Here is a 26,471-nt window from a genome sequence, read left to right on the forward strand (position 1 = left end):
TTTTAGGGAGTAGAGGTGGCAAGAGAAGATTTCAGTAGGTCTCTTGGGAAGATCCTACAGTAGTAGTACGATCAGAGACGGTGATTTGAGGAAGAGGGGAGGGAGAAGGCAAACAGTACAGAGCTCTGGGAGCCATGTGGGGCTAGAATCACCTGAATCTGTGATTGATTGCCTGTGGAACTGAGAGTAAAGGATGTCAAGCATAATTTCCAAATTTTTGGCATGAATGAGGATGATGGTACTCTGAGAAATGAGAAAACTGAAGGAGGAGCAATTTTTGGAGAGAAGATAAGTGGGCATGATGAATTGAGATGTTTATGAGACATTCATGTAGACAGGTCTGAGAGGCAATTATGTACAGATACACAGATCTGGAGTCATGATCTGGGCTAGAGAAAAAAATATACGGCTTTATGCAAGGATGGTATTAAATCCATGCGAGTAGATGAACTAATGTAAGGAGAAGGGCACTGTGAGAAGAGGGTCTAAAACTCAGGTTTGATGAGCTGGCAAAGATGTTTTAGAAGAAGCAACCAAAGAAGTAAAAGGAAAAATTGAAATGTGTTAGGAAAGCTTTAAAAATGGGTCCAGTATTTCAAGGAGGAAGTGGTCAACATTGTCCAACACTTTTGAGAACTCTGACAAGACAAAAATACCAATAAATATTGGCAAGGAACTCCTTAATGACCTTTAATGAGGGTGGTTTTGGGGGGGACTGGACTGTAAGCTAGATTGGAGTACAGATCTTCCTTGACATATGGGGTTATGTCCCAATAAACCCACCATAAGTTGAAAATATCGTAGGTCAAAATTGCATTTATAGGGACGCCTGGGTGGCTCGGTCCGTTAAGCTGCTGCTTTTGGCTCAGGTCATGATCCCAGGGTCATGGGATCGAGTCCCGTATTGGGCTCCTTGTCCAGCAGGGAATCTGCTTCTCTCTCTGCCTCTGCCTGCCACTCTGCCTGCTTGTGCTGTCTCTATGACAAATAAATAAATAAAATCTTTAAAAAAATGCATTTATACATCTAGCTTACTGAACATTATAGCTTAGCTCAACCAGTGTTCAGTATCCTCTGAACATTTACATTAGCCTACAATTGGGCAAAATCATTTAACAACCCTATTTTGCAATAGAGTATTAACCATCTCATGTAGTTTATTGAATAGTGACAGTGAGAAACAGAATAGTTGTGAGTGTTTCAGTTGTTCAGCCTCATGATTTCATGGTAGACAGGGAGTTGTGGCTAGCTGCTGCTTTCCAGCTTCACAAGAAAGGATTAGCCTGCTAGCCTGGGAAAAGACCAAAATTCAGAATTTGAAATAGATATTTTTTCCATGGATGTTGAATATCTCTGGTTTCTAGAGTTTTAAAATGTTTATGGTAATTATGTTATTCTTCTTGAACTGATTTATATGACTTTGAGATGATAAGTTTATATTCATTGTTCTCCTGGTAATGCTAGTCCTGACATTTGAATTTCTTAATTTATATAATACTAACAAGAGTATGATCAAATATTCTTTCATAATTTTAATACCATCTAATTTTTTTGTGCTTTTATTTTTGTTCCAATGACCTTACTACTTAAAGTTGACCATTTCTAACAATGTGGTTTTTATTTTATTTTATTTTTTAATTCTAGTTCACGCAGCCCCTAAAGAAATAACAGTGTTTAAGAGACAAGAAGAGGAAGAACCTCATAGCCTAGTTAAATATTTCAGTGTTCTTTGGTGTAAGGCTTCAAAGAAAAAACACAAAAAGTGGGAAGGTGATGCTGTTCTCATTGTAAAAGGAAAGTCATTTACATTAAAGGATTTGGAAGGCAAAGACATTGGAAGAGGTATTGTGATATTACCTGATGTTTATGATTTGGCCTACAACTAGTATATATCTGAGGTTACATAATTAAAATGATTGGATTTTATAAGGGGTTAGTTAGATTAAGATGCTCTTTAATTGACTTGCATGTCTAAATTATCTCCATAATAGTTAGTCTAAGAGTCTTATGAACACTAACTCTGAAGCAAATCTCATCCCATGGATTCATTTTCTCTAAAATGAAATAATTATATATGGTTATTTTGGTATTTTTCAGAGATTAAGTTGTTTGTCTTAGTGTACTCACTCCCCAAAGGCTAAATAATTAAAGTTAGAAAGATGTTGATATCACGAGTGGAATATTATGTAATTTCAATGATACCCCAAAAAATTTTGAAAAAAATAACAAGGGAAAAAAAATGGCAAGACATGATCTAAATTAATACATCTAAATTGGAGGTTGTCGTTATTTGTATTATAAAATGTTGTCAGGATGATTTGTACTGATACAAGTTAGCTCACAAATTCAGAACACTTAACACCGACCATGTTTTTTATCATTATCTTATTGTTCAGTTTGGAATATGGCCCATTACTGTAAAATTCATCCTATATGTTCATTCATTCATTCATTCATTTAATAATATCATACTTTATAGTATATAACTGTTAAATGCCAGGCACTATGCTAGGAGTAACTCCTAGCATATAAATGGATATAATTTATAGTTTAGTGGGGATAGGGCAATGTAATTATAATGATAATTAGGAGGCAGTATAATAATTGTTTCAATGAGAATTTGTACTCCATGCAGTAGGAGGTAGAAGGACCATTTAGGTCTGCCTAGGAGGCTGGGGAAAGCTTCATAAGAATTATTTAGGGAAGTATTTGAAGGATAAATAGTTTTGTAGGATATGAGAAAGGGGCATATAAAAGAGGGAATAATATATACAAAGGCGCAAAAGCAGGGGAGAATTAAAACTACTAGTTCAGTGTTTCAGGAATTTTTATATTATGTGAAGGTCAGTGAGTGACAAGAGTGTCAAGGTGAGGCTGAACTGAATTATCTGCAGCAGAATTTTTTCATTATAAAAATATTGATGGGTGCTTAGGTGGCTCATTCAGTTAAGTCTCTGATCCTTGGATTTGGCTGATACCATGATTTCAGGGTCATGGGACTGAGTGCAGCATTGGGCTCCTTGCCAGGCAAGCTTGCTTAAGATTCTCTCCTTCTCCCCCGCCCCAACTCTCTCTCAAAAAGGGGAAAAAAAAAAAAGTCATTTCTCTACAGACTGAGCCAACAAGCACCCCAAGCTATGTTCTCAATAATTAAAGAAGGCCTTGCTTTCTCTAAAGCTTGGCTGATTTTTATAGCTTTATTATTTATTCCTTCTGATTTTTAGTGTTTTTTTTTAAAGACAATATGATAAATTATGTTTTCATTCTGGCTAATGGGTTATACAAGGCTATTTGCATTCAACACGCAGTTTTCATTCTGTAGAGTTATGGGAAGGTGACTATGGTATCAGTAAATGAAATTCACATTCTCCCTTCTCAATTTAAAGGCGTTGCATATAAATTCAAAGAGCTTGAAAAGATTGAAGAGGGCCACAGACTGATGATTGGTGGAAAAGAAGTAGAAGTCATGGGTATAATCTCTCCAGATGATTTCAATAGTGGCAGATGTTTTCAGTGTGGAGGAGGAAGCTCTGCTATTTCAAGTTCTACTCAAGCTGCCAAGAAGTGTTTCTCTAACCCCTTTAAAAGTGTTTGTAAGTCAAGTTCAAAGGAAAATAGACTGAATGGCTTCCAAGATTGCAGACCACGCCATGACCCATATGCTCCAAGTAAGATGTAAAAAATAATTTAAATATTCTGTTTTTACTGTCAAAAAGTATTTGGCATGTGAATTTACAGCTTAAGTTTTGTTTAAAGTTTTCAGATGAAAGTATGTATTATTCTTCAGGTATATAACTCAAATAAGGAATAATGTTGAAGTTGTATAATATAGTTTGGGAATCATTTAAAAATAAATGTATAATTCTAAGAATATAGTAATGAAAATGTCATATTTGTGTTGAAGAAAAATATACAAATTGGAGATGTATACACACATACATATGGAAAAGTATACAAATTGGAGAGGTATACATACATATATACATATATATATGATTTTGAGTAATATCTGACATCTTCAGCAAAAAGAAATATTAGTCAATTCATGAGTCAGGATTAAGCTTATACTTTCTTTTGAGGACTGTATGCCTTGATCGCATGCATTAGTGTTGAATGGTGGTCAAGAATTTAAATTTTATCATGAGAATTCAATTTAATAAATTAATTTTCACATTAATGAATCTAATTTAAAAATCACATTTAAAAATAAAACATCTCCTCTCTTGTTTGTTTTTTAATTGCTTACTCAACAGGAATTTCTTCAGTGCCTTTTTTTGCATTGAGCCCAGAGGTAAATTGTTATCAAAGATCTTCCCATTTAGTTAGGAGACAGACAAGTAAATTTGAATTATAGGGTAGTGTGGTTATTGCAGTCGGGGTACAGAGTAGGCTGCATTCATATTAGTAGTAAAATTAAAAGTACATAAAGAATATAATTAAGTATTTTTTGTAAGTATTATGGAGATAGAATTTTTGAAATAAAGGAGTCTTTGAGATCATTTAGTTCAGTCTCTTTGTGTTTGAAGAAAAGTGAGGTCAGAAAGATGAACTGAAATTGTTGAAATTCAAATAATTAGTGATAAATTCGGGATTAAAAACCCCAAATTAAAAGTTCCTAGCTCTATGTGAGCTTATCAGAGGCTTAATTGAAAGAGAAAGATAGAAAGCAGAGAACAGAAAGCTTTTGCTTCTGATTTTTCTTTTTATCCACATTTTTTTTCTGTCCTGCCATCTCTTTTAACAGGCTTCCTTCTTTATTCTCCTTTCTCTTTGCCTTCCTATTACATAATACAGGGATGTGGGGAACCAAAAGAATGATGTGCTTATTCAAAGATCTGACTTGGAGTCCTGATTTTGCCACTGACCTAACTGGTTCTTTAATTCTTGGGGTAGTCACCTCTCTCTTGGCTTTGTCTTCTCCAGTCTAAAATGTGGGTTCTAATTACTACCATAGAGGCACAGAGTGCTGCTATATGCTATGTATAATAAATACTAGTTGACTGAATGAAGTTTTATAGTGATTATATATACATGGATGTGTGTGTTTGTGTAATATAATTAAGAATCCTTTGTGTAAATGCTAATAAGTAGTTGATGATTCTCATTTATTTATCTTGCCAAGGGTAGAATTAGGTTTTAGGCTTAAAATGAAAACATGAAAGATTTTGTAATCACCAAGTGATGCTTCCTTATTGCGAAGGTAGAGAGAGAGGCATCTTAAAATTTGGACTGGTGTCCCATTACTGTAGTGGTTTAAGTTTTATCTTTCTTAAAGATGGATGTTTTGTTAGTTGGTTTAGATTCTATAGTCTTTCTTATTTCAGTAGTGAATTATCCTCACCTCTGTCTTCCCTTTTTTCCCTTTGTGTTTTTCAAAAGAGAAAAAAAAATGGGCCTTTCTTGGTTAGGAACCAACAAGGAATATACTCTTGCTTTGCTACTAGAATACAGGGAATGCCAAGGGCTGAATTTTCCATTTTCACTCTCCCTAATCCTCTACTGCCAGGAAGTGACCTCAAAAATAGGAGTTCCTTTTAGTTGCTCAGAAACCCTAGATCCACAGAAAACTTTCCTCTAGGTGATTGGTAATGGTTAAATGTGACCAAACTCTCATTCCTGTGACTGTGTGTTTCTGCATTGGTGGATATTTATTTAATTTCCTGGAACCTATTTTCTTTATCTTCCCTTCTCATTTCTGTCCTTTTCTTTTTTCTTTTTGTTTTATTTTGAAAGTCTATTACATTTTTTAACTATGATGTAGACATATAAGTATATTCCCCAAATAATTTTGATGAGTTTATTATCTAACTTTAGATTTATTGAGAACTGCTTTCCAGTTATTTGAATTTGAATTTGTATTTTTTGGTGATATTTTAATAAATCCTTTAAATTGTATTAGTATATTTCTACTGAATTACCTTTTTATTCTACAGTTACTTTTTTTTGCTGCTTTGTAAAGATTCATGAGTTTGACATTCATGAACATAGTAATTAAAGCAAATAATTATGGCAAAGTCAATGGAAAATTTGTCATCCTTTCTTAATTCTTCTGATTAATAGAAGTAATAGTCATTGTTTGTGTGAACAGAAATGAAGATAATGGAAGCCTTATGTTAAATTTGGGGTACCTTTCTAAAATAAGAAGCTGTGAGCATTAGCAGCTGCAACTTGGCAAAATTCCAACCTGTAGTTTCAGTTGGAGATAGTTCTCTTTGCTCTGAATACTGAACTATTAAATGTTATGGCTTACTGAATTCTTTACTAAACAATAGTAAATTTCATTGGTTTTGAAGTACTTTGAGGCATATGAAGTTTGGAAAGCTCTTTGAAATTCTCTGCCTGAAATCTTACATCAATAAGACATGAGATTATTTTTAAATTTTCTTTTCTTGCCTACTATCAGTATTACTAAATGTCCAGCTTCCCCCCCCCACAAATGATAGCAAATAATTATAGGCTATGAGTAATTAAAGCAAGTTAATATAGTTACTGACAAAGTGAAATTGCCATACGTTAATAGTTAAACTTTCATCTTTTTCTTAAGATTCTCTTGTAATGTCACGACCCAACAATAATTGCCAGTGGACATTCAATAAGAATTGTTTTCCTATTGTGGATGTGGTGATAGATCCTCACCTTGTATATCATCTTCGACCACATCAGAGAGAAGGAATCATATTCCTTTATGAATGTGTAATGGGAATGAGGTAGGAAAATAAATTATTTGTTTAGTCTAATCTGAGTTTTTTGCTTTTTTTTGTTTAAAGATTTTATTATTTTTTTTTTAAGTAATCTATCCACCCAACATGGGGCTTGAACTCATAACCCTGAGATCAAGGGTCACATGCTCTACTGATTGAACCAACCAGGCAGGTACCCTTAGTCTGATCTGAGGTTGTTTTTTTTTTTTTTAAAGATTTTATTTATTTATTTGACAGACAGAGATCACAGATAGGCAGAGAAGCAGGCAGAGAGAGAGGAAGGGAAGCAGGCTCCCTGCTGAGCAGAGAGCCCATGCGGGCTCGATCCTGACCCTGGGATCATGACCTGAGCTGAAGGCAGAGGCTTTAACTCACTGAGCCATCCAGGTGCCCCTGATGTGAGTTTTGATTTAGCCTGTAACATAATGGTTTTCTACGGATACCTGGATGGCTCAGTCTGTCAAGCATCTGCCTTTGGCTCAGGTCATGATCCCAAGATCCAGTCCTGCATTGGGCTCCTTGCTCAGCAGGGAGTGTGCTTCTCCCTTTGACCACCCCCCATGTCCCCCCCCCCATTCTCTCTGTCAAGTAAATAAATAAAAAACTTAAAAAAATGGTTTTCTAGAAAAAACCCGATATAATGAGTCTTAGTACATCATGAATAATACTTAATGTATACATTTATTCTTTTTTTTAAAAATTAACATATAGTGTATTATTTGCCCCAGGGGTACATATCTGTGAATCATCAGGCTTACGCATATCACAGCACTCACCATAGCACAGACCCTCCCAATGTCCATAACCCAGCCAGTGTGCATTTATTCTAAAAGTGATTCTTGAGGAGGCCTTGTGCCAGACATCCTGCTAGGAGCTGAGCATATAGGAGTCAGGGCCATGGTCCCTACCCTTAAGTAGCTTTTAAAATATTTGAGGGAATAGGTAAATATAATCAACCTGAATATGGTACGATAAGAGCTTACTAGTATGAGAAAGGGTTATAGGGGCAAAATGGAAGTAGCCTTTAATTCTGCTTATGGAAAAAACATTTTCTTCTAGTCTCACTTCTACTTTAAAAAAAAAAAAAAAAAGAGCTCCCCAACTCCCTTTTTTGAATTTTTTTTTTTCAGATTTTATTTATTTATTTGACACAGAGAGAGCAAGCACATAAGCGACAGAGAAGCAGTCTCGGGGAGCCTGACCTGGGGCTCAATTCCAGGACTCTGGGATCATGACCTGAGCCAAAGGCAGACACTTAACTAACTGAGCCACCCAGGTGCCCCTCCCCCACTTCCATTTATTTAATTATTCATTCATTCATTCATTTATTTTTTAAAAAAGATTTTATTTATTTATTTGACAGAGAGATACAGCGAGAAAGGGAACACAAGCAGGGGGAGTGGGAGAGGGAGAAGCAAGCTTTCTGCTGGGCAGGGAGCCCGATGTGGGGCTCAGTCCCAGGACCCTGGGATCTTGACTTGAACAGAAGCCAGACGCCTAACAACTGAGCCACCCTGAGCCACTATATGTAACGCACCCTCCCCAACTCCCTTTTAAATAGAGTTTTCTGATAAAGAATTGTGGTGTCCTCTCTTAAAGATACTTTAGAGGATATACATAGACACGAAAAAGCCAGACAAAGGAAGTAAAAAAGAATCAAAGGAATCTGCTAACATCTTGTTATATTTCCTTCTAGTTCTTTTTCTTTTGTTTTAATGCATAGACCTTGATTTTTAAATTGACCATTTAATAGGGAATTGAGATAATAAATTCCCCCAAACTCTTATTTTTAAAGATTTTATTTATTTGACAGAGAGAGATACGACGAGAGAGGGAACACAAGCAGAGGGAATGGGAGAGGGAGAAGCAGGCTCCTGCTGGGCAGGGAGCCTGATGTGCAGCTTGATCCCAGGACCCTGGGATCCTGACCTGAGCCAAAGGCAGATGCTTAACGACTGAGCCATCCAGGCGTCCCCTCCCCAAACTCTTTGATCAAGAACCCTTTGATGATAGGTTAAGGGAATACTAAATCCCAGAAACTTCGTAGACTCATGTTCTTTCTCAAAATATGCTTTTCTTTTTGGAGATTTTGTCTCATTTGGCTGGGAGGGGATCTTTAATTTCTTCTCTTTTACTTTTCAATGTAATCAAACCTGAACTTTTAATTATTTTGAACTCTTAAAGATCTTTGATTCCAGATCTTTTCTGGCACCCCACTGCAGCAGTGCTGGTACCTGATGTCCTACAATTTTATTTTGTCTGGATTTTTGCAGTAGTACTTATATGTCTGGTTCTGATGCTCCTCAAATTCATTCTACTTATTGCTACTAGCTTGATTTTTCTGAAAAGCAGTTCTGAACATGGCATCCCTTTGCTTAAAATGTTTCAGACTCTCAGAACTGAGAGCAGTGTTTCCTGATGTATTATATGCACTTCACTGGTGGGATGTGGGATCATTTTAGGTGGACATGGACAAGACTTGTTTTTTATTTTATTTTGTTTTATTTAAAAAAATTGAAGGATTTTATTTTTAAGCAATTTTTAAAAAAGATTTATTTATCAGTCGAGAGAAAAAGAGAGAGAGAGTGCAAGTGTGTGTGGGGAGAGGGGCAGAGAGAGACGGCTCTGCTGAGCGTGGAGCCAGATGTGGGGCTCCATCTCATGACCCGGAGATCATGACTTGAACCGAAACCAAGAGTCGGATGCTTAACCTGACTGAGCCACCCAGGTGGCTCTGTCTGTCATCTCTATACCTAATGTGGAACTCGAACTCAACCCCGAGATAAAGAGTTGCACACTCCACCCACCAAACCAGTCAGGAGCCCCATACTTTGTTTTTAAATTCCGATAGTATTTAATTAGTGAATTATTAGAAAAAAGTAGCATATTAAGTCCTTAGTTTCCTGGATTTATTATCCTTGGAATTTTAAAATAAATCTAAATAAAAAGAAGTTGACTTAAAAATAGATGATAACACATATGATATCACATATCGCAAAATTAGTGGTGTTTGGGAGACACCTGCAAGATGCAGTCGGAACTTTCAAGAGTAAGTATGCCTGCCGTCTTTAGTCTCTTCCTGTCTTGCCAGGTTCATAGCCTTTGTGTTTCCTTGCTTGGAATTCAGTTCAAGCTCCAACTATGTTGAACCTTCACCTTTGAAAAGGGCCATCTTTTTAACGAAACCTTCCTGCTTTCTTCCTTCCACTGTCGAAGGATGGATTACTATTTTTTCTCTGCCACTCACTACATCTCAGTTGGCATTTGGTCTTGCACTGTCACATTGTTGATATAAAATGATAATAATGGGGTGCCTGACTGGCTGGTTTAGTTGGTAGAGCATGCATCTCTTGATCTCACAGTTGTGAGTTTGAGCCCCAATGTTGGGTGTAGAGATTACTTAAAAAAAATAAAATCTTAAAAAAATGATAATAGAGGCATCTGACTGGCTCACTCAGTTAAGTGTCTATCTTAGGCTCAGGTCTGATCCTAGCGTCCTGGGATTGAGCCCTGTGTCAGGCTCCTTGCTCAGTGGGGAGCCTGCTTCTCCCTTTGCCTGTTGCTCCCCCTATTTGAGCTCTCTCTCTCACTGGCAAATATATAAAATCATTTTAAAAAATGATAATAATGGCTATAGTTCATGTTTGTGATTTTTTTTCTGTACTTTGAAATGGAAAGCATAGTTGATTTTTGGATATTATTTTTACTAATAAGAAAATGGGTTAAACTATAATAAAACTGTACTTATTTTAAATTCCAGTTAATATATAGTGTAGTATTAAGTTTCAAGTGTACAATTGAGTCATTCAACATTATTTTTTGTTTTTTTAAAGATTTTATTTTTTTTGACAGAGAGAAACAGTGAGAGAAGGAATATAAGCAGGGGGAGTGGGAGAGGGAGAAGCAGGCTTCCTGCTGAGCAGGGAGCTCAATGAGGGGGTCAATCCCAGGACCCTGGGATCCTGACCTGAGCTGAAGGCAGATGCCTAACGACAGCCACCCAAGCACCCTTAGTCATTCAACACTACTTTTTTTTTAATTTATTTTTTATTTTTTAAAATATTTTATTTATTTATTTGACAGAGAGAGAGAGAGATCAGAAGTAGGCAGAGAGAGAGAGGGAAGCAGGCTCCCTGCTGAGCAGAGAGCCGGAAGCAGGGCTCAATCCCCGGACCCTTGAGATCATGACCTGAGTCGGAGGCAGAGGCTTAACCCACTGAGCCACCCACGTGCCCCTGTCATTCAACACATCTGTATAATGCCTGGTGCTCATCACAAGTACCTCCTTAATGCCCATCACCTATTTCACCCATTCCCCCACCCTCCTCAGGCCTGGTCACCATCAGTTTGTTCTCTATAGTTGAGTCTGTTTTTTGGTTTGCCTCTCTTTTCTTCCCCCATGCTTGTTTGTTTTGTTTCTTAAATTCCACATATGAATCAATATAACTCATCACTAGGGAAATACAAATCAAAACTATAATGAGGTAACCACCTCACACCTATCAGAATGGCTAAAATCAGCAACACAAGAAACAACAGGTGTTGGAGAGGATATGAAGAAATAGGAACACTCTTACATTGTTGGGGAATGCAAAGTGGTGCAACCACTCTGGGAAACGGTATGGAGGTTCCTCAAAAAGTTAAAAATAGAACTACCTTATGATGAAGCAAATATTTGTGAAAGAATACAAAAATACTAATTCAAAGGGATACACACACCTCAATGTTTATAGCAGCATTATCTACAATAGCCAAATTATGGAAACAGCGCAAGTGTCTATTGAATGATGAATGGATAAAGAAGATGTAATGTATATACACAATGGAATACATTACTCTGCCATAAAAAAGAATGAAATCTTGTCATTTGCTATGACATGGAAGGATTTAGAATATTATGCTAAGTGAAATAAGTCAGAGAAAGAACACATACTTATTTTTGGTACTATGCTTAGTTCCTTTGGACTGTATAACTTAAAGTATATATAAATAGATGACGGTGGCTCGGTTGGTTAAGTGTCTGCCTCTGGCTTGGGTCATTGTCCCAGGGTTGGGGGATTGAGGCCTGTGTCGGGTTCTCTGCTCGGTGGGGAGTCTGCTTTTCCTTCTCCTTCTGCCCATGCATGCTCTCTTTCTCTCTTTCAAATAAATAAATAAATAAAATCTTAAAAAAATAAAAAATATATAAATATATATCAAAACTTCAAAAGCTATGAAGTGATATAAACATGCCACTTATAAATAACATTCCTTATAATATTTAATTTTAAATTGCATTAACTGAGTAGATTTGTAACATAAGATTTGTAACCAAGTTACATGTATTAGACCAATATATAGTTTTTTCTTTTTTCCTTACAGTGCAAGGAGCTCTAAGATTGAGGACTTCATTTACTGCCAGATAATCATAAATATAGCTCAACAGATCTTTCTGGTTAAGACTGCAATGTAGTTTAGTGTTTTGATGTCTAGTGCTGAACCTGATAAAAATTGCTCAACTATTAGTGATGAGAAGCACAGTTATAGTTAAATTATTCTAATGTAGGTATAAAATTGGGATATATTTCTAGTCTCTAAATATATGCATATGAAAGTAACATGATTTGGATTCAACTGTCTAAGTTCAGATTTATTTTAGTAATTTAGTTGACAGTAAATATATAATGAATATAATTATCAAAGATTCAAAAGAGAGATGTGTTGTAAATCAGCTGAATCAAACTAGAAAAAGGGTTTGGCACGGGGTAGAGTTTGTCCTAATTACAAAATACCAGCTTTTGGTTCTTGACTAATAACCAATGATATTAGGGGCATAAAATATTTTCCTATTGTGACTAAAAGAAGTATAATTATTTCTAACAGAGTGAATGGCAGATGTGGAGCTATTCTTGCTGATGAAATGGGTTTAGGGAAAACATTGCAATGTATTTCGCTCATCTGGACTCTGCAGTGTCAGGGACCCTATGGAGGCAAGCCAGTAATAAAGAAGACGCTTATTGTCACACCTGGAAGCTTGGTGAATAATTGGAAGAAGGAATTTCAAAAATGGCTAGGAAGTGAAAGAATCAAAATATTTCCTGTTGATCAGGTAAGAGACTTATCGCAGTTCAGCCTTGGTCATTTTCTAAATCTCTATGCTTTTCTTTTCTTTTTTTTTTAAGATTTTATTTATTTATTTGAGAGTGAGAGAGAGCATGAGAGAGGAGAAGGTCAGAGGGAGAAGCAGACTTCCCATGGAGCTGGGAGCCCGATGTGAGACTCGATCCTGGGACTCTGGGATCATGACCTGAGCCGAAGGCCGTTGCTTAACCTACTGAGCCACCCACGCGCCCCTCTCTATGCTTTTGAAATCAACACTGCAGTTTTCACTGTCTGTAGGGTAGTTTTTTAAATGCATGTAACTCCCCAACCTTTGCAGAAAAACATCTTGGCTTACAATTTGGCTCTTTGAGTTAACATATTCTAATTAATGTCTGTCAGGAATATGCTGCTTAAATTTGATTTTATAGTTTTAGCCCATAATTTGTTAAATATTGTCTTTTTTTTTTTTTTAGGACCACAAAGTAGAAGAATTCACTAAATCTTCATTTTATTCTGTTCTTATCATCAGTTATGAAATGTTACTTCGTTCTTTGGATCAAATTAAGAGTATAAAATTTGATCTTCTAATCTGTGATGAGGGCCATCGTTTGAAGAACAGTGCCATTAAGACAACTACAGCCCTCATGAGCCTCTCCTGTGAGAAAAGAATAATTCTAACTGGTCAGTATTTACTCTGGGGATGATATGATAGAATTTTTGCCTACTTATACAAGATTTGTAATATGCTTGGCATACAAAGAATTGGTGGTGCTGGAAGAGGTGCGTATTAATAAACCTATGGTCATTGAGTCTTGGTAGGATTCTGAATTTTCAAATCCCTGTGTAATTTTCTGCATCCTAGATTTTGGAGATTTTGAAAAATAAATACAATGGTATCATGGTAAAGAATGTAGGAGATGGGTCTGTACTACCTCTGCTTGGTTCCTAAGGATGATATTTATAGCTGTACAACTTTGGGCAAGTTATTTAACTTCTCTATGCCTCAGTTTCCTTATCTGTGAAATAAGGATTATAATACTTTATTATAGGGTTATTAACAGTTACTGTGAAGGTCAAAGGAGTTAATTCACATAAAGTTCTTAGAAGATTACCTGACCCATGGTAAATGCTTAATATAAGTATCTCTTGTTTTTATATGTGTATGCTGCATGCACATAATTTATTGATGACCAAACTTGCTGGCCCAAGCTGTCTGGAAAGGTGGGATGGCCCATATGTAAATACAAGAATCTTTTTCTACTCACTTCTTTTTAGCCTGTATTAGAATCAGGCCTGATTAGCTTTCCTCCCATACCTCACTTTGGTCTTGTGTGGCCCTTCCAATTTCTGGAGAATTATCCTTGTTTGAAGGAGAGCTTCCACTCTCCCCTGCAACTTGGTCAATGGTTGACTCATATGGAGGTAAGTGGAAAATGCCAGAGCCCTTGCTTTAGGGTAATTTCAGGACCAACTTTATGGTACAATCTATATTCTGAGCCATCCTCCCTTAGTTTCTTTTCCTGCTATTCTCTGATTCCATTATTCTTTTTCTCCTGAGAGCTCTCCCTCCATAAATGTATAGCCAAATCCCTGTCTCAGACTGTGCTCCTGGAGAACCCAATCTAAGACACAAATCCTTTCCTGCATCGATTATTGGCAGATGGGATCAGACTATCATGAGTGGCTTGCATGAGTTAGCTGGGGTTGGATGAATATCTGGAAGCCAGCCATAGGATCCTTATACCTTTGTTTCCCCTCTTTCTTTCTTGCCTTTGTCATTCTGCCTATCTTTTTTTTTTTCATTTTTTAAAGAAGATTTTATTTATTTATTTGACAGAGAGAGATCACAAGTAGGCATAGAGGCAGGCAGAGAAAGAGGGGGAAACAGGCTCCCTGCTGAGCAGAGAGCCCGATGTGGGGCTTGATTCCAGGACCCTGGAATCATGACCAGAGCCGAAGGCAGAGGCTTAATTCACTAAACCATCCAGGTGCCCCTCATTCTGCCTATCTTTCTTAGTCATCATCATGGATGTTCATTTAAAGGCTTACTAACAAAATATATACCAACATAAATATATTTCCTCTAATTCTTTCTACTTTGGGTCCAAAAATTTAGAACTAACTAGATGTATTAAAAAAATTAATAAGCATTTGTCCTGGGGTTGACTCACTTAATTTTGAAGCAAGTAATCATTAAATTCTCCGGCATTGTGAAATTTATGTTGTCTGTGTTAATGAAGAAGTGCATTTTTATTCACTTCTTATATTATCTCATTTATATTTTTGGGCAACTTTTTTTTTTTTTTTTAAAGATTTTATTTATTTATTTGTCAGAGAGAGGGAGATCGAGAAAGCAAGCACAGGCAGGCAGAGGCAGAGGGAGAAGCAGGCTCCCTGCTGAGCAAGGGGGCCATTGTGGGACTCGATCCCAGGACCCTAGGATTATGACCTGAGCCAAAGGCAGCTGCTTAACCAACTGAGCCACCCAGGCGTCCCATGGGCAACTTTTCTAGTCCATTATTTGAATGGCCATCTGAAATTACAATGTTGGATTATGCTAATTTACATGTTCTTTGGATGTAATTATTGAAACATGCTAATGTTTCTTTAAAAATTAGTTAGCAAAAGTTATTGAGTATGCAGTATATGCAGTGTATGTTAATCCATTTGTGTCAATCTTTAGGATTAGTGAAGATCTCAATCTGATCTGAAACCTTTGAAAGGTAATAGGTGCCATTCACTGAGGGCTTACTAAATGTTAAATACTATGCGATAGTGTGCATATGCTGTCTTTGCCTTTCACTGTAATACTACTGGGAAATTGATATCTTCCCACTTTTATAAGTGAAAAAGTTCTGAATTTAACTTAAAGAAGCACTTAAGAAGCTTGTCCAGAATCACACAGTTGTAATAATATTAAGAATCACTAAAAGTTATAGAACATTTATTGTGCTTTAGGTATTATTCTTAGTATGTGGATCAATAATTTGATCCTCACAACCCTAGGAACTGCATTTTATAGAAATAAACTGAGGTATGTGACTCACTCAGGGTCACTCAGAGAGTAAATGATACAGGTGGGATCTGATCCCAGGCTAGTCAGACTCCAGAGCCTGTATGCAGCCGCTATGCTGAATTTAGTACACAGTTAAAACCAGAGTTACAAATTTATTTGGTTCTTAATAGTTTTTGTTCCACTGGATTTGGCTGCTCTTTCTCAGTGCTAAAGCCTTTATTTTCGTTCTTTTAGGGAGGAGAGTACAAATTTCAATAAATATCTGTGACTGTAAAACACAAATTTGACCTTTCATCACTTTTTTCTTTCTTTAGGTACTCCAGTTCAGAATGATCTTCAAGAATTTTTTGCACTAATTGATTTTGTAAATCCAGGAATATTAGGTTCTTTGTCGTCTTACAGAAAAATATACGAAGAACCCATTATTATATCGAGACAGCCTTCTGCTTCTGAGGTATAATTTACTGTTATAAAAAAGGTTAAAAAAAAGCAGTATGCCCAGGAAGGTCATCCACAAACTTGGGCATTATTTAATTCAGAAAAAATTAAATTAGTGAATTCTTTACTTTTCCCACAATCCTTCAGCTGAGTCTTCCTGCATTCTTTACTTTAGAAAATACCACACTAAAAAAAATCATAAGTAGGTACTTTATTAGGTACTTCACAAAGAATTATAAATGGTAGTAAACATATACAAAAATATTCATTTTTACCAGTTTTGAAAAAAATACACCAAAATAATAATAAAATAACTTTTATATTCTTCTACTGGTGTTTTAGTTGGCTCAGTTTACATAGGAATAGCAAGTAAAGATGAAAATACTGTCCTCTACTGTTGGAAATGTCAATTTGTACAACTGGAGAATAGTTGAGCAGCATGTATCAAAAGCCTTACAATTGTATATATTTTGTGGTGTGGCAATACCACTTTTAGGAATTTATTATAGAGAAATTATTGTAGATGTGCTTAAAGATTTTAGCTGTGTTGTGTAAGGGTAAAAAAGTATAAGGAGGAGCTCAGTGGGTTAAAGCCTCTGCCTTCGGCTCAGGTCATGATCTCAGGGTCCTGGGATTGAGACCCGCACCAGGCTCTCTGCTCAGTGGGGAGCCTGCTTCACCCCTCTCTCTCTTTCCACCTGCCTCTCTGCCTACTTGTGATCTCTGTCTGTCAAATAAATAAATAAAGTCTTAAAAAGAAAAAAAAAGTATAAGGAAACAAATTGGAAACAGACATTTTTAAAGGTAGGAAAATGGTTAAAGCAGAGTCTTCATGTTGTATACACAATACTTCATTGAATCAAAATAATACCAATTCTAAGATGCATTTTTATTTTATGAACCACTAAGGAAAACATGCTATCAATCGTAGTTATAAGAAGTCATTGCTTATAAAAAGCAATCTATATCAGAGAAGTTAAAGTGTAAAAAAAAATATGTCTCTGAATTAATAAAATATGATACTCAGCAAATATTTATTGAGCATTTCCCATGAACTGTACAAAATAATAACTTATGAAGATATTTAATAGCATGGAAAATATCCATCATACATTATTGAAAGTAAAATCACATTTATTTATTTACTTAACACTTATATGTTAAACACCTGTAGCGGGCCAAATGCAAAGTGTTAGATGCTAGGGGATACAGTGAAGAGCCAAACTGACTGGTGCCTTGTTCCCATGAAGTTAAACTATAGAGAGCCTGTTTTGTTACAAACAGGAAAATAAAAATAAAAATGAAGTGTGAAATACATTTATATATTGACAAAGAAAAAAGACTTGGGAGATAGATATAAAAGTCATGACAGCAGTGGTTGTTTCTATTTGATTAAAGTTGGTTTTAATTTTCTTAATTTACATAACTATATTTTCTGACTTTTCTCCACTGATTCTATTTTGTAATAAAAGTTAAAAATAGTTTTAACAGGGGAATTTTTTATGACTTTTTACACATGGGATTTATTTTAAGCTTCACTGTGAAGTTATGTATGCTCAAAAGAGAATTTAAACATATATTTCACTTATATTGTATTTTGACTTGAGGTACTGTGGTAAGAACTTAGAAACTAAAGGAAATAGACAAATTGGAAACAAACATTTTTTTAAAAAGAATTTATTTCTTTATTTATTTGTCGAGAGTGAGAGAGAGAACACAAGTAGGCAGAGTGGCAGGCAGAGGCAGAGAGAGGAGCAGATTCCCCACTGAGGAAGGAGCCCAACGTGGGAGTCAATCCCAGGACCCTGGGATTATGACCTGAGCTGATGGCAGTGGCTTCACTGACTGAGCCACCCAGGTGTCCCTCTTTTTTTTTTTTTTTTTAAATTATTAGATTATGTTAGTCACATCGTTAGTTTTTGATGTAGTGTTCCAAAATTCATTGTTTATATATAACCCCCACTGCTCCATGCAGTATGTGCTATACCCATTATCGGGTGAACACATTTCCCACTCCCCTACCCTCTAAAACCCTCAGTTTGTTTCTCAGAGTCCACAGTCTCTCATGGTTAATCTCCCCCTCCAATTACCCTCCTTCATTTTTCCTTTCCTTCTCCTAATGTCCTTCATACTATTCCTTATGTTCACAAGTAAGTGAAATCATATGATAATTGACTTTATCTGCTTCACTTATTTCACTCAGCATAATCTTTTCCAGTTCCATCCATGTTGATGCAAAAGTTGGGTATTCATAATTTCTGATGACTGAGTAATATTCCATTGTATGTATGGGCCATATCTTCTTTATCCATTCGTCTGTTGAAGGTATCTCGGCTTTTTCCACAGTTCGGCTATTGTGGACATTGTTGCTATGAACATTGGGGTGCATATGGCCCTTCTTTTCACTACATCTGATCTTGGGGGCAAATACCTAGTAGTACAATTGCCAGGTCATAGGATAGCTCTATTTTTAATTTTTTGAGGAACCTCCACACTGTTTTCCAAAGTGGCTGCACCAACTTGAATTCCCACCAAGAGAGTAAGAGGGTTTCCCTTTCTCCATATCCTCTCCAAAATTTGCTGTTTCTTGCCTTGTTAACTTTTGCCATTCTAGCTGTGTAAGGTGATATCTCAATGTGGTTTTGATTTGAATTTCCCTGAGAGCTAATGATGAACTTTTTTTCATGTGTCTGTTAGCCATTTGTATATCTTCATTGAAGAAGTGTCTCTTCATGTCTTCATGCTCATTTTTTGACTTGATTATCTTTTTTTGTGTGTTGAGTTTGAGAAGTTCTTTATAGATCTTGGGTATCAACCCTTTGTCTGTAGTGTCATTTGCGAATATCTTCTCCCATTCCATGGGTTGCCGCTTTGTTTTGTTGACTGTTTCCTTTGCTATGCAGGAGGTTTTGATCTTGATGAAGTCCCAAAAGTTCATTTTTGCTTTGGTTTCCCTTGCCTTTGGAGATGTGTCTTAAAAGAAGTTACTATAGCTGATATTGAAGAGGTTACTGCCTATGTTCTCCTCGAGGATTTTGATGGATTCCTGTCTCACAATGAGGTCTTTCATCAGAAACTAACATTTCTAATGAACAATGTGTAATGATTTTAAAAGAATTAGCTGTGCCTTTTGTCAGTGATTTATCATAGTTTTAATTTTAGGATCAATAACGTGTCAAAATACTTGCTTCCAAGAATTTGCTATTTGCTGAACTAGTTCTTTGTTGATGATTTTAAGATTATGTACCATGACAATCTTCATATAAAAGCTTACTTTTAGAATAATATTTGTGTGTGGATTGTTGATTTCTGATGGTTCTCAATGGTGCCAATAGCCAAACAAGGATTTAGGAGACTGGTTTCATTTAATTAAATGATTATGCTGAACATTTAAAGAGATGATGGTTGGTTTTTCTATCTCATATTTAAAAAAAAAAAATCTGAAGGGACATAATTAGTAAATGTTTTATTAATATAAGATGTTTAATATCCCTTTTAACTGCAAGTACTGTTTGTTTATAACACTTTTAAGTCTGCGAATTTTTCCGTAGGAAGAAAAAGACTTAGGAGAGAAAAGAGCAGCTGAACTTACTTGCCTTACTGGACTCTTTATCCTTAGAAGAACCCAAGAAGTCATTAATAAATATCTTCCACCTAAAATAGAGAATGTAGTCTTTTGTCGACCAGGAGCGCTACAGATTGAACTTTATCGAAAGCTGTTGAATTCTCAAGCTGTTAAATTCTGCCTTCGAGGATTGTTGGGAAATAGTCCTCATCTAATATGTATAGGAGCTCTTAAAAAACTGTGCAATCACCCCTGCCTGTTGTTCAGCTCTATAAAGGTAAGTAGCATGTGAGACTGTGTCAAGAATATAAGCTCAGGGTTTTGTATCACATGAATCTGATTGGTAGATTGGGCCAATCCCAGGGGATTGCATTTTTGGGTTTTCCAAAAACGTTACGGCCTCTCCTGTATTTTTCATCTGTACAGCTTATCCAGTCTGATATTTGTTGAGAGACTGTCCATACTGGACAGAACTAGGAGTGAAATGGATGTGAGGCACTGCCTTTTAGAGTTTGCCCCATGCCCTTTGGTATCTTGTCTAATAATTTGCTGTGATTTCTCTCCCTATTTTTTTTTTTTTTAAGATTTTATTTACTTATTTGACAGAGATCACAAGAAGGCATAGAGGCAGGCAGAGAGTGAAGGGGAAGCAGAGTCCCTGCTGAGCAGAGAGCCCGATGCGGGACTTGATCCCAGGACTCTGGGATCATGACCTGAGCTGAAGGCAGAGGCTTTAACCCACTGAGCCATCCAGGTGCCCCTCTCTCCCTATTTTATATAGCCAATCAGTTTTGTTTGGTGCAGACACATACAAAATTTACCATTGAAAATAACTTAATTTTTTACCCTTATAAAAGTAACACATGATACATACAATTTGTATGAAATTTACAAAATTCAGAAAATCAGAAGAAAATTAAAGTCATCTGCTGGTTAGAACGTAAATTGGTACAGCTGAGAGATAGTTGGCAATATAAAGATTTTATTTATTTATTTGACAGAGAGATCCAAGTAGGCAGAGAGGCAGGCAGAGAGAGAGGGAAGCAGGCTCCCCACTGAGCAGAGAGCCTGATGCGGGGCTCAATCCCAGGATGCTGAGATCACAACCTGAGCCAAAGGCAGAGGCTTAACCCACTGAGCCACGCAGGCGCCCCAAATAGTTGGCAATATATATCAAAGGCTTAACATTGTATATGTTTTGTGGTCTTGGCAGTATGTTTAAGAATTTATTATAAAGAAATAAAGCTCTCTAGCCAGAAAAAAAACCCATATTTTGATATTAATAATCTTAGCCAGTACTTAATAAGCACTTGTCATGTAACAAATTAAATGCTTTTCTCATATTATTTTGCATATTTTTTATAAAACTTTGCGGAATAAGTATTGTTATTACTCCCCGTTTTATGGTGAGAGAACAGGGACTAAAAAGTATGCATATATATAATCTGGCTCTAGAGAAATTTAATTTTTTAAATTTTAATTTAATTTTATTTTATTATTTTTTAATTTATTTTTTATAAACATATATTTTTATCCCCAGGAGTACAGGTCTGTGAATCACCAGGTTTACACACTTCACAGCACTCACCAAAGCACATACCCTCCCCAATGTCCATAATCTCACCCCCTTCTCCCAAACTCCCTCCCCCCAGCAACCCTCAGTTTGTTTTGTGAGATTAAGAGTCACTTATGGTTTGTCTCCCTCCCAATCCCATCTTGTTTCATTGATTCTTCTCCTACCCACTTAAGCCCCCATGTTGCATCACCACTTCCTCATATCAGGGAGATCATATGATAGTTGTCTTTCTCTGCTTGACTTATTTCGCTAAGCATGATACACTCTAGTTCCATCCATGTTGTCGCAGATGGCAAGATTTCATTTCTTTTGATGGCTGCATAGTATTCCATTGTGTATATATACCACATCTTCTTGATCCATTCATCTGTTGATGGACATCTAGGTTCTTTCCATAGTTTGGCTATTGTGGACATTGCTGCTATAAACATTCGGGTGCACGTGCCCCTTTGGATCACTACGTTTATATCTTTAGGGTAAATACCCAATAGTGCAATTGCTGGGTCATAGGGCAGTTCTATTTTCAACATTTTGAGGAACCTCCATGCTGTTTTCCAGAGTGGCTGCACCAGCTTGCATTCCCAACAACAGTGTAGGAGGGTTCCCCTTTCTCCGCATCCTCGCCAGCATCTGTCATTTCCTGACTTGTTGATTTTAGCCATTCTGACTGGTGTGAGGTGATATCTCATTGTGGTTTTTTTTTTTTTTTTTTTTTAAATTTTTTTATTTTTTATAAACATATATTTTTATCCCCAGGGGTACAGGTCTGTGAATCACCAGGTTTACACACTTCACAGCACTCACCAAATCACATGCCCTCCCCAATGTCCATAATCCCAACCCCTTCTCCCAAACCCCCTCCCCCCGGCAACCCTCAGTTTGTTTTATGAGATTAAGAGTCACTTATGGTTTGTCTCCCTCCCAATCCCATCTTTTTTCATTTATTCTTCTTCTACCCACTTAAGCCTCCATGTTGCATCACCACTTCCTCATATCAGGGAGATCATATGATAGTTGTCTTTCTCTGCTTGACTTATTTCGCTAAGCATGATACGCTCTAGTTCCATCCATGTTGTTGCAAATGGCAAGATTTCATTTCTTTTGATGGCTGCATAGTATTCCATTGTGTATATATACCACATCTTCTTGATCCATTCATCTGTTGATGGACATCTAGGTTCTTTCCATAGTTTGGCTATTGTGGACATTGCTGCTATAAACATTCGGGTGCATGTGCCCCTTTGGATCACTACATTTGTATCTTTAGGGTAAATACCCAATAGTGCAATTGCTGGGTCATAGGGCAGTTCTATTTTCAACATTTTGAGGAACCTCCATGCTGTTTTCCAGAGTGGCTGCACTAGCTTGCATTCCCACCAACAGTGTAGGAGGGTTCCCCTTTCTCCGCATCCTCGCCAGCATCTGTCATTTCCTGACTTGTTGATTTTAGCCATTCTGACTGGTGTGAGGTGATATCTCATTGTGGTTTTGATTTGTATTTCCCTGATGCCGAGTGATATGGAGCACTTTTTCATGTGTCTGTTGGCCATCTGGATGTCTTCTTTGCAGAAATGTCTGTTCATGTCCTCTGCCCATTTCTTGATTGGATTATTTGTTCTTTGGGTGTTGAATTTGCTAAGTTCTTTATAGATTCTGGACACTAGTCCTTTATCTGATATGTCGTTTGCAAATATCTTCTCCCATTGTGTCAGTTGTCTTTTGATTTTGTGAACTGTTTCCTTTGCTGTGCAAAAGCTTTTGATCTTGATGAAATCCCAATAGTTCATTTTTGCCCTTGCTTCCCTTGCCTTTGGCGTTGTTCCTAGGAAGATGTTGCTGCGGCTGAGGTCGAAGAGGTTGCTGCCTGTGTTCTCCTCAAGGATTTTGATGGATTCCTTTCGCACATTGAGGTCCTTCATCCATTTTGAGTCTATTTTTGTGTGTGGTGTAAGGAAATGGTCCAATTTCATTTTTCTGCATGTGGCTGTCCAATTTTCCCAGCACCATTTATTGAAGAGGCTGTCTTTTTTCCATTGGACATTCTTTCCTGCTTTGTCGAAGATTAGTTGACTGTAGAGTTGAGGGTCTATTTCTGGGCTCTCTATTCTGTTCCATTGATCTATGTGTCTGTTTTTGTGCCAGTACCATGCTGTCTTGATGATGACAGCTTTGTAATAGAGCTTGAAGTCCGGAATTGTGATGCCACCAACGTTGGCTTTCTTTTTCAATATCCCTTTGGCTATTCGAGGTCTTTTCTGGTTCCATATAAATTTTAGAATTATTTGTTCCATTTGGGAACAAATAATTTTTATTTTTTAAGATTTTATTTATTTATGTGACAGACAGAGATCACAAGCAGGCAGAGAGGCAGGCAGAGAGAGAGAGAGGAGGAGGCAGAGAGAGAGAGAGGAGGAAGCAGGCTCCCTGACAAGCAGAGAGCCCGACGTAGGGCTCTATCCCACGACCCCGGGATCATGACCCGAGCAGAGGCGAGGTTTAACTCCAAGTATGATTTTTAATGGTTGTATAATTGAACTTAGTATTTGAATAGTTAACAAACATAAGGCAGTTTCAGTATAGTGAGAGTTTTCTGTTTTGGAGTTGGAACTGGGTATCAGTCTCTGCTCTGCTGTTTACCAGTTCTTTAAGGGCAAATTTTAATCACGGTCAAATTATATCTGTGAGCCTTTATTTTTCTTATTTCTAAAGCAGAGACAATAATAACTTCTTGACATTATTGTGGCAACTTGATGAAATAGTATGGAAAGAACCTAGCAGAATGCCTGGCCATCGAAGTTACACAGTAACTATTAATATTCTCTTATCCCCAGCTCATTCTTAACACTTTATTAAAACAACTTTTATAAAAACAAACAAAAAACAACTTTTATTCTTTTCTTTAAATAGTAAAATCGTAATTTGCAAGCAAAACGAAAGAAAACCTCTGGGTGCTGCATTATGCTTGAGGTCATTAGTTTCATATTTTGAAAATGGAGTGTTCTACCAGAATTCTTCAAGTTTATCCTTAATGAGTTATATTTACATAGTTTATCATAGGAGAAGTCTATAACTCTTAAGTAGGTAGGATTATTAATCACCTTTTTAAGAAACATTTTATATACAGTGATAAAAATTAAACCCTTTGGGCATGGCGCCCAGCAGAAATAGAAGCCCCAAATTCTTCCTTAAAAGGTAGACTTTATCGTGGCCCAGAATGCATCAGTTAACTAGTAACAGACATAGGATACTACAAGCTTTAAAGAGGGTACATAATTTACAACCTGGCAAATAAAGCCTTTCCTCTAACATCAAAGCAAATGAGAATTGATGGAAAATGGCTGAAATGAGCCTTCCACATGTATAAGTACCCTTTAAGCAGTGCTTTTATAAATGTATTCCAGTTGAAACTAGTTTCTTCCCCCACACAAGTTCAATCAAGGTGATGGGTTTCTTTTCAGGAAATGTGAGTGGACTATAACCAAAAAAAGTCTAACTGATAATGGAAGGGTATTGACTATAGAGAGTCAGAAGAGCAAGTGCTGTGACTAGCTGATGTGAGAGGACTGACTGGTAAATCCCTGTGATGGAGTTCATACATCAGACTGTCCCAGTATAAAGATATTATCTATTAGTTGATTCTTAATTAGGGGTCTTATGCGTTATAATCTGGAAAGCTTTTAAAACTACTTTTGTCCAGGCCTCAATACATATAGACTGATTCAGAATCTGAGAGTAGGACCCAAGTATGAAGATATGGAAAAAGTGATTCCCCAAGGGATTCTGGTTATGTGTTTCTTTCTTTTTTTTTTTTTTTTTTTTAAAGATTTTATTTATTTATTTGTAAGAGAGAGAGAGAGAGTGAGAGCAAGCACAGGCAGATAGAGTGGAAGGCAGAGTCAGAGGGAGAAGCAGGCTCCCTGCGGAGCAAGGAGCCCGATGTGGGACTCGATCCCAGGACGCTGGGATCATGACCTGAGCCGAAGGCAGCTGCTTAACCAACTGAGCCACCCAGGCGTCCCAGGTTATGTGTTTCTGGTTAACAACTTGTGCCATAAGATCACCATCTTCCTTGTCTTTTAATTTAATATTCACAAGACAACTTTCTGTTAATGATTTGGGTTGCCTTGTGGTTTCATATGACAGAATGCATAGACCAATTGGTTTAAATAAGCAGGTCTCCTTTGAAGGTCAATAAATTTATATTCTTAGTCTCTTAATTTGATGAGTATGGCTCATTTGCCTAGAGCTTAAGCATGTTGAGTTTCTGAACATGAAAATTTGTGCACTAGATCCTGGGTCTGTCTGTGGTCCTTTGATGATCTCTCCAAGATATCGACATTTTAGCAGACCTAATCCGAAGCAGCCAGCAACTGTCTCTTTCCCCTTCTATATCCCAGTAATATTAATATTTTAGGGCTTCAGGTATTTTTAATCAAGTGACTTTACCCAACTATTACTATATTTTGGGAATAAGCCAAATTAAAATTAGTACTTTGTGCCCAGCATCTTACACTAGAGGATTCACTGCCCTTAAGGTGTTCCTGGAATTATTATTATTATTATTTTTTTAAAGATTTTATTTATTTATTTGACAGAGAGAGATCACAAGTAGAGATCACAAGTAGGCATAGAGGCAGGCAGAGAGAGAGAGAGGAGGAAGCAGGCTCCCTGCTGAGCAGAGCACCCGATGCGGGACTCAATCCCAGGACCCTGAGATCATGACCTGAGCCGAAGGCAGCGGCTTAACCCATTGAGCCACCCAGGTGCCCCTATTATTATTTTTTTAAAAGATTGATTTACTTATTTGAAAGAAAGAGCCTGCATGTGAGCCGGGTGGTGGTGGATGGTGGGTGGTTGGTGGGGGAAGGGGTAAAGGGAGAGAGAGAATCTAAGAAGATTCCCTGCTGAATGTGGAGCCTGAGGTGGGGCTCGGTCCCAGGACCCTGAGATCATGACCTGAGCCAAAATCTGGAGTTCGATGCTTAATTGACTGAGCCTCCCAGGCACCCCGTTCCTGGAATTATTAAAGAGGGAATACAGTACACATGAAAACATAGGGAAATATAATAAAGTATATAGTTAACTTCCCAAATA

The 26,471-nt window shown here is 36.9% G+C and overlaps 1 protein-coding gene across 3 annotated transcripts in view; it reads left to right on the top strand.

Moving 5' to 3' along the window:
• RAD54B (RAD54 homolog B) overlaps positions 1–26,471 on the top strand; it is a 104,530-nt gene that overhangs the window by 60,301 nt on the left and 17,758 nt on the right. For all 3 annotated transcript variants that reach the window (XM_059166017.1, XM_059166016.1, XM_059166018.1), the window contains 7 exons: positions 1,645–1,842; positions 3,387–3,668; positions 6,545–6,707; positions 12,564–12,789; positions 13,256–13,463; positions 16,113–16,252; positions 19,788–20,078. In XM_059166017.1, the coding sequence (XP_059022000.1) occupies positions 1,645–1,842; positions 3,387–3,668; positions 6,545–6,707; positions 12,564–12,789; positions 13,256–13,463; positions 16,113–16,252; positions 19,788–20,078 (1,508 nt within the window). The remainder of the gene's footprint in view (positions 1–1,644; positions 1,843–3,386; positions 3,669–6,544; positions 6,708–12,563; positions 12,790–13,255; positions 13,464–16,112; positions 16,253–19,787; positions 20,079–26,471) is intronic.

This window comes from Mustela lutreola, chromosome 3, assembly GCF_030435805.1.
Source record: "Mustela lutreola isolate mMusLut2 chromosome 3, mMusLut2.pri, whole genome shotgun sequence".
Classification (NCBI taxonomy): domain Eukaryota; kingdom Metazoa; phylum Chordata; class Mammalia; order Carnivora; family Mustelidae; genus Mustela; species Mustela lutreola.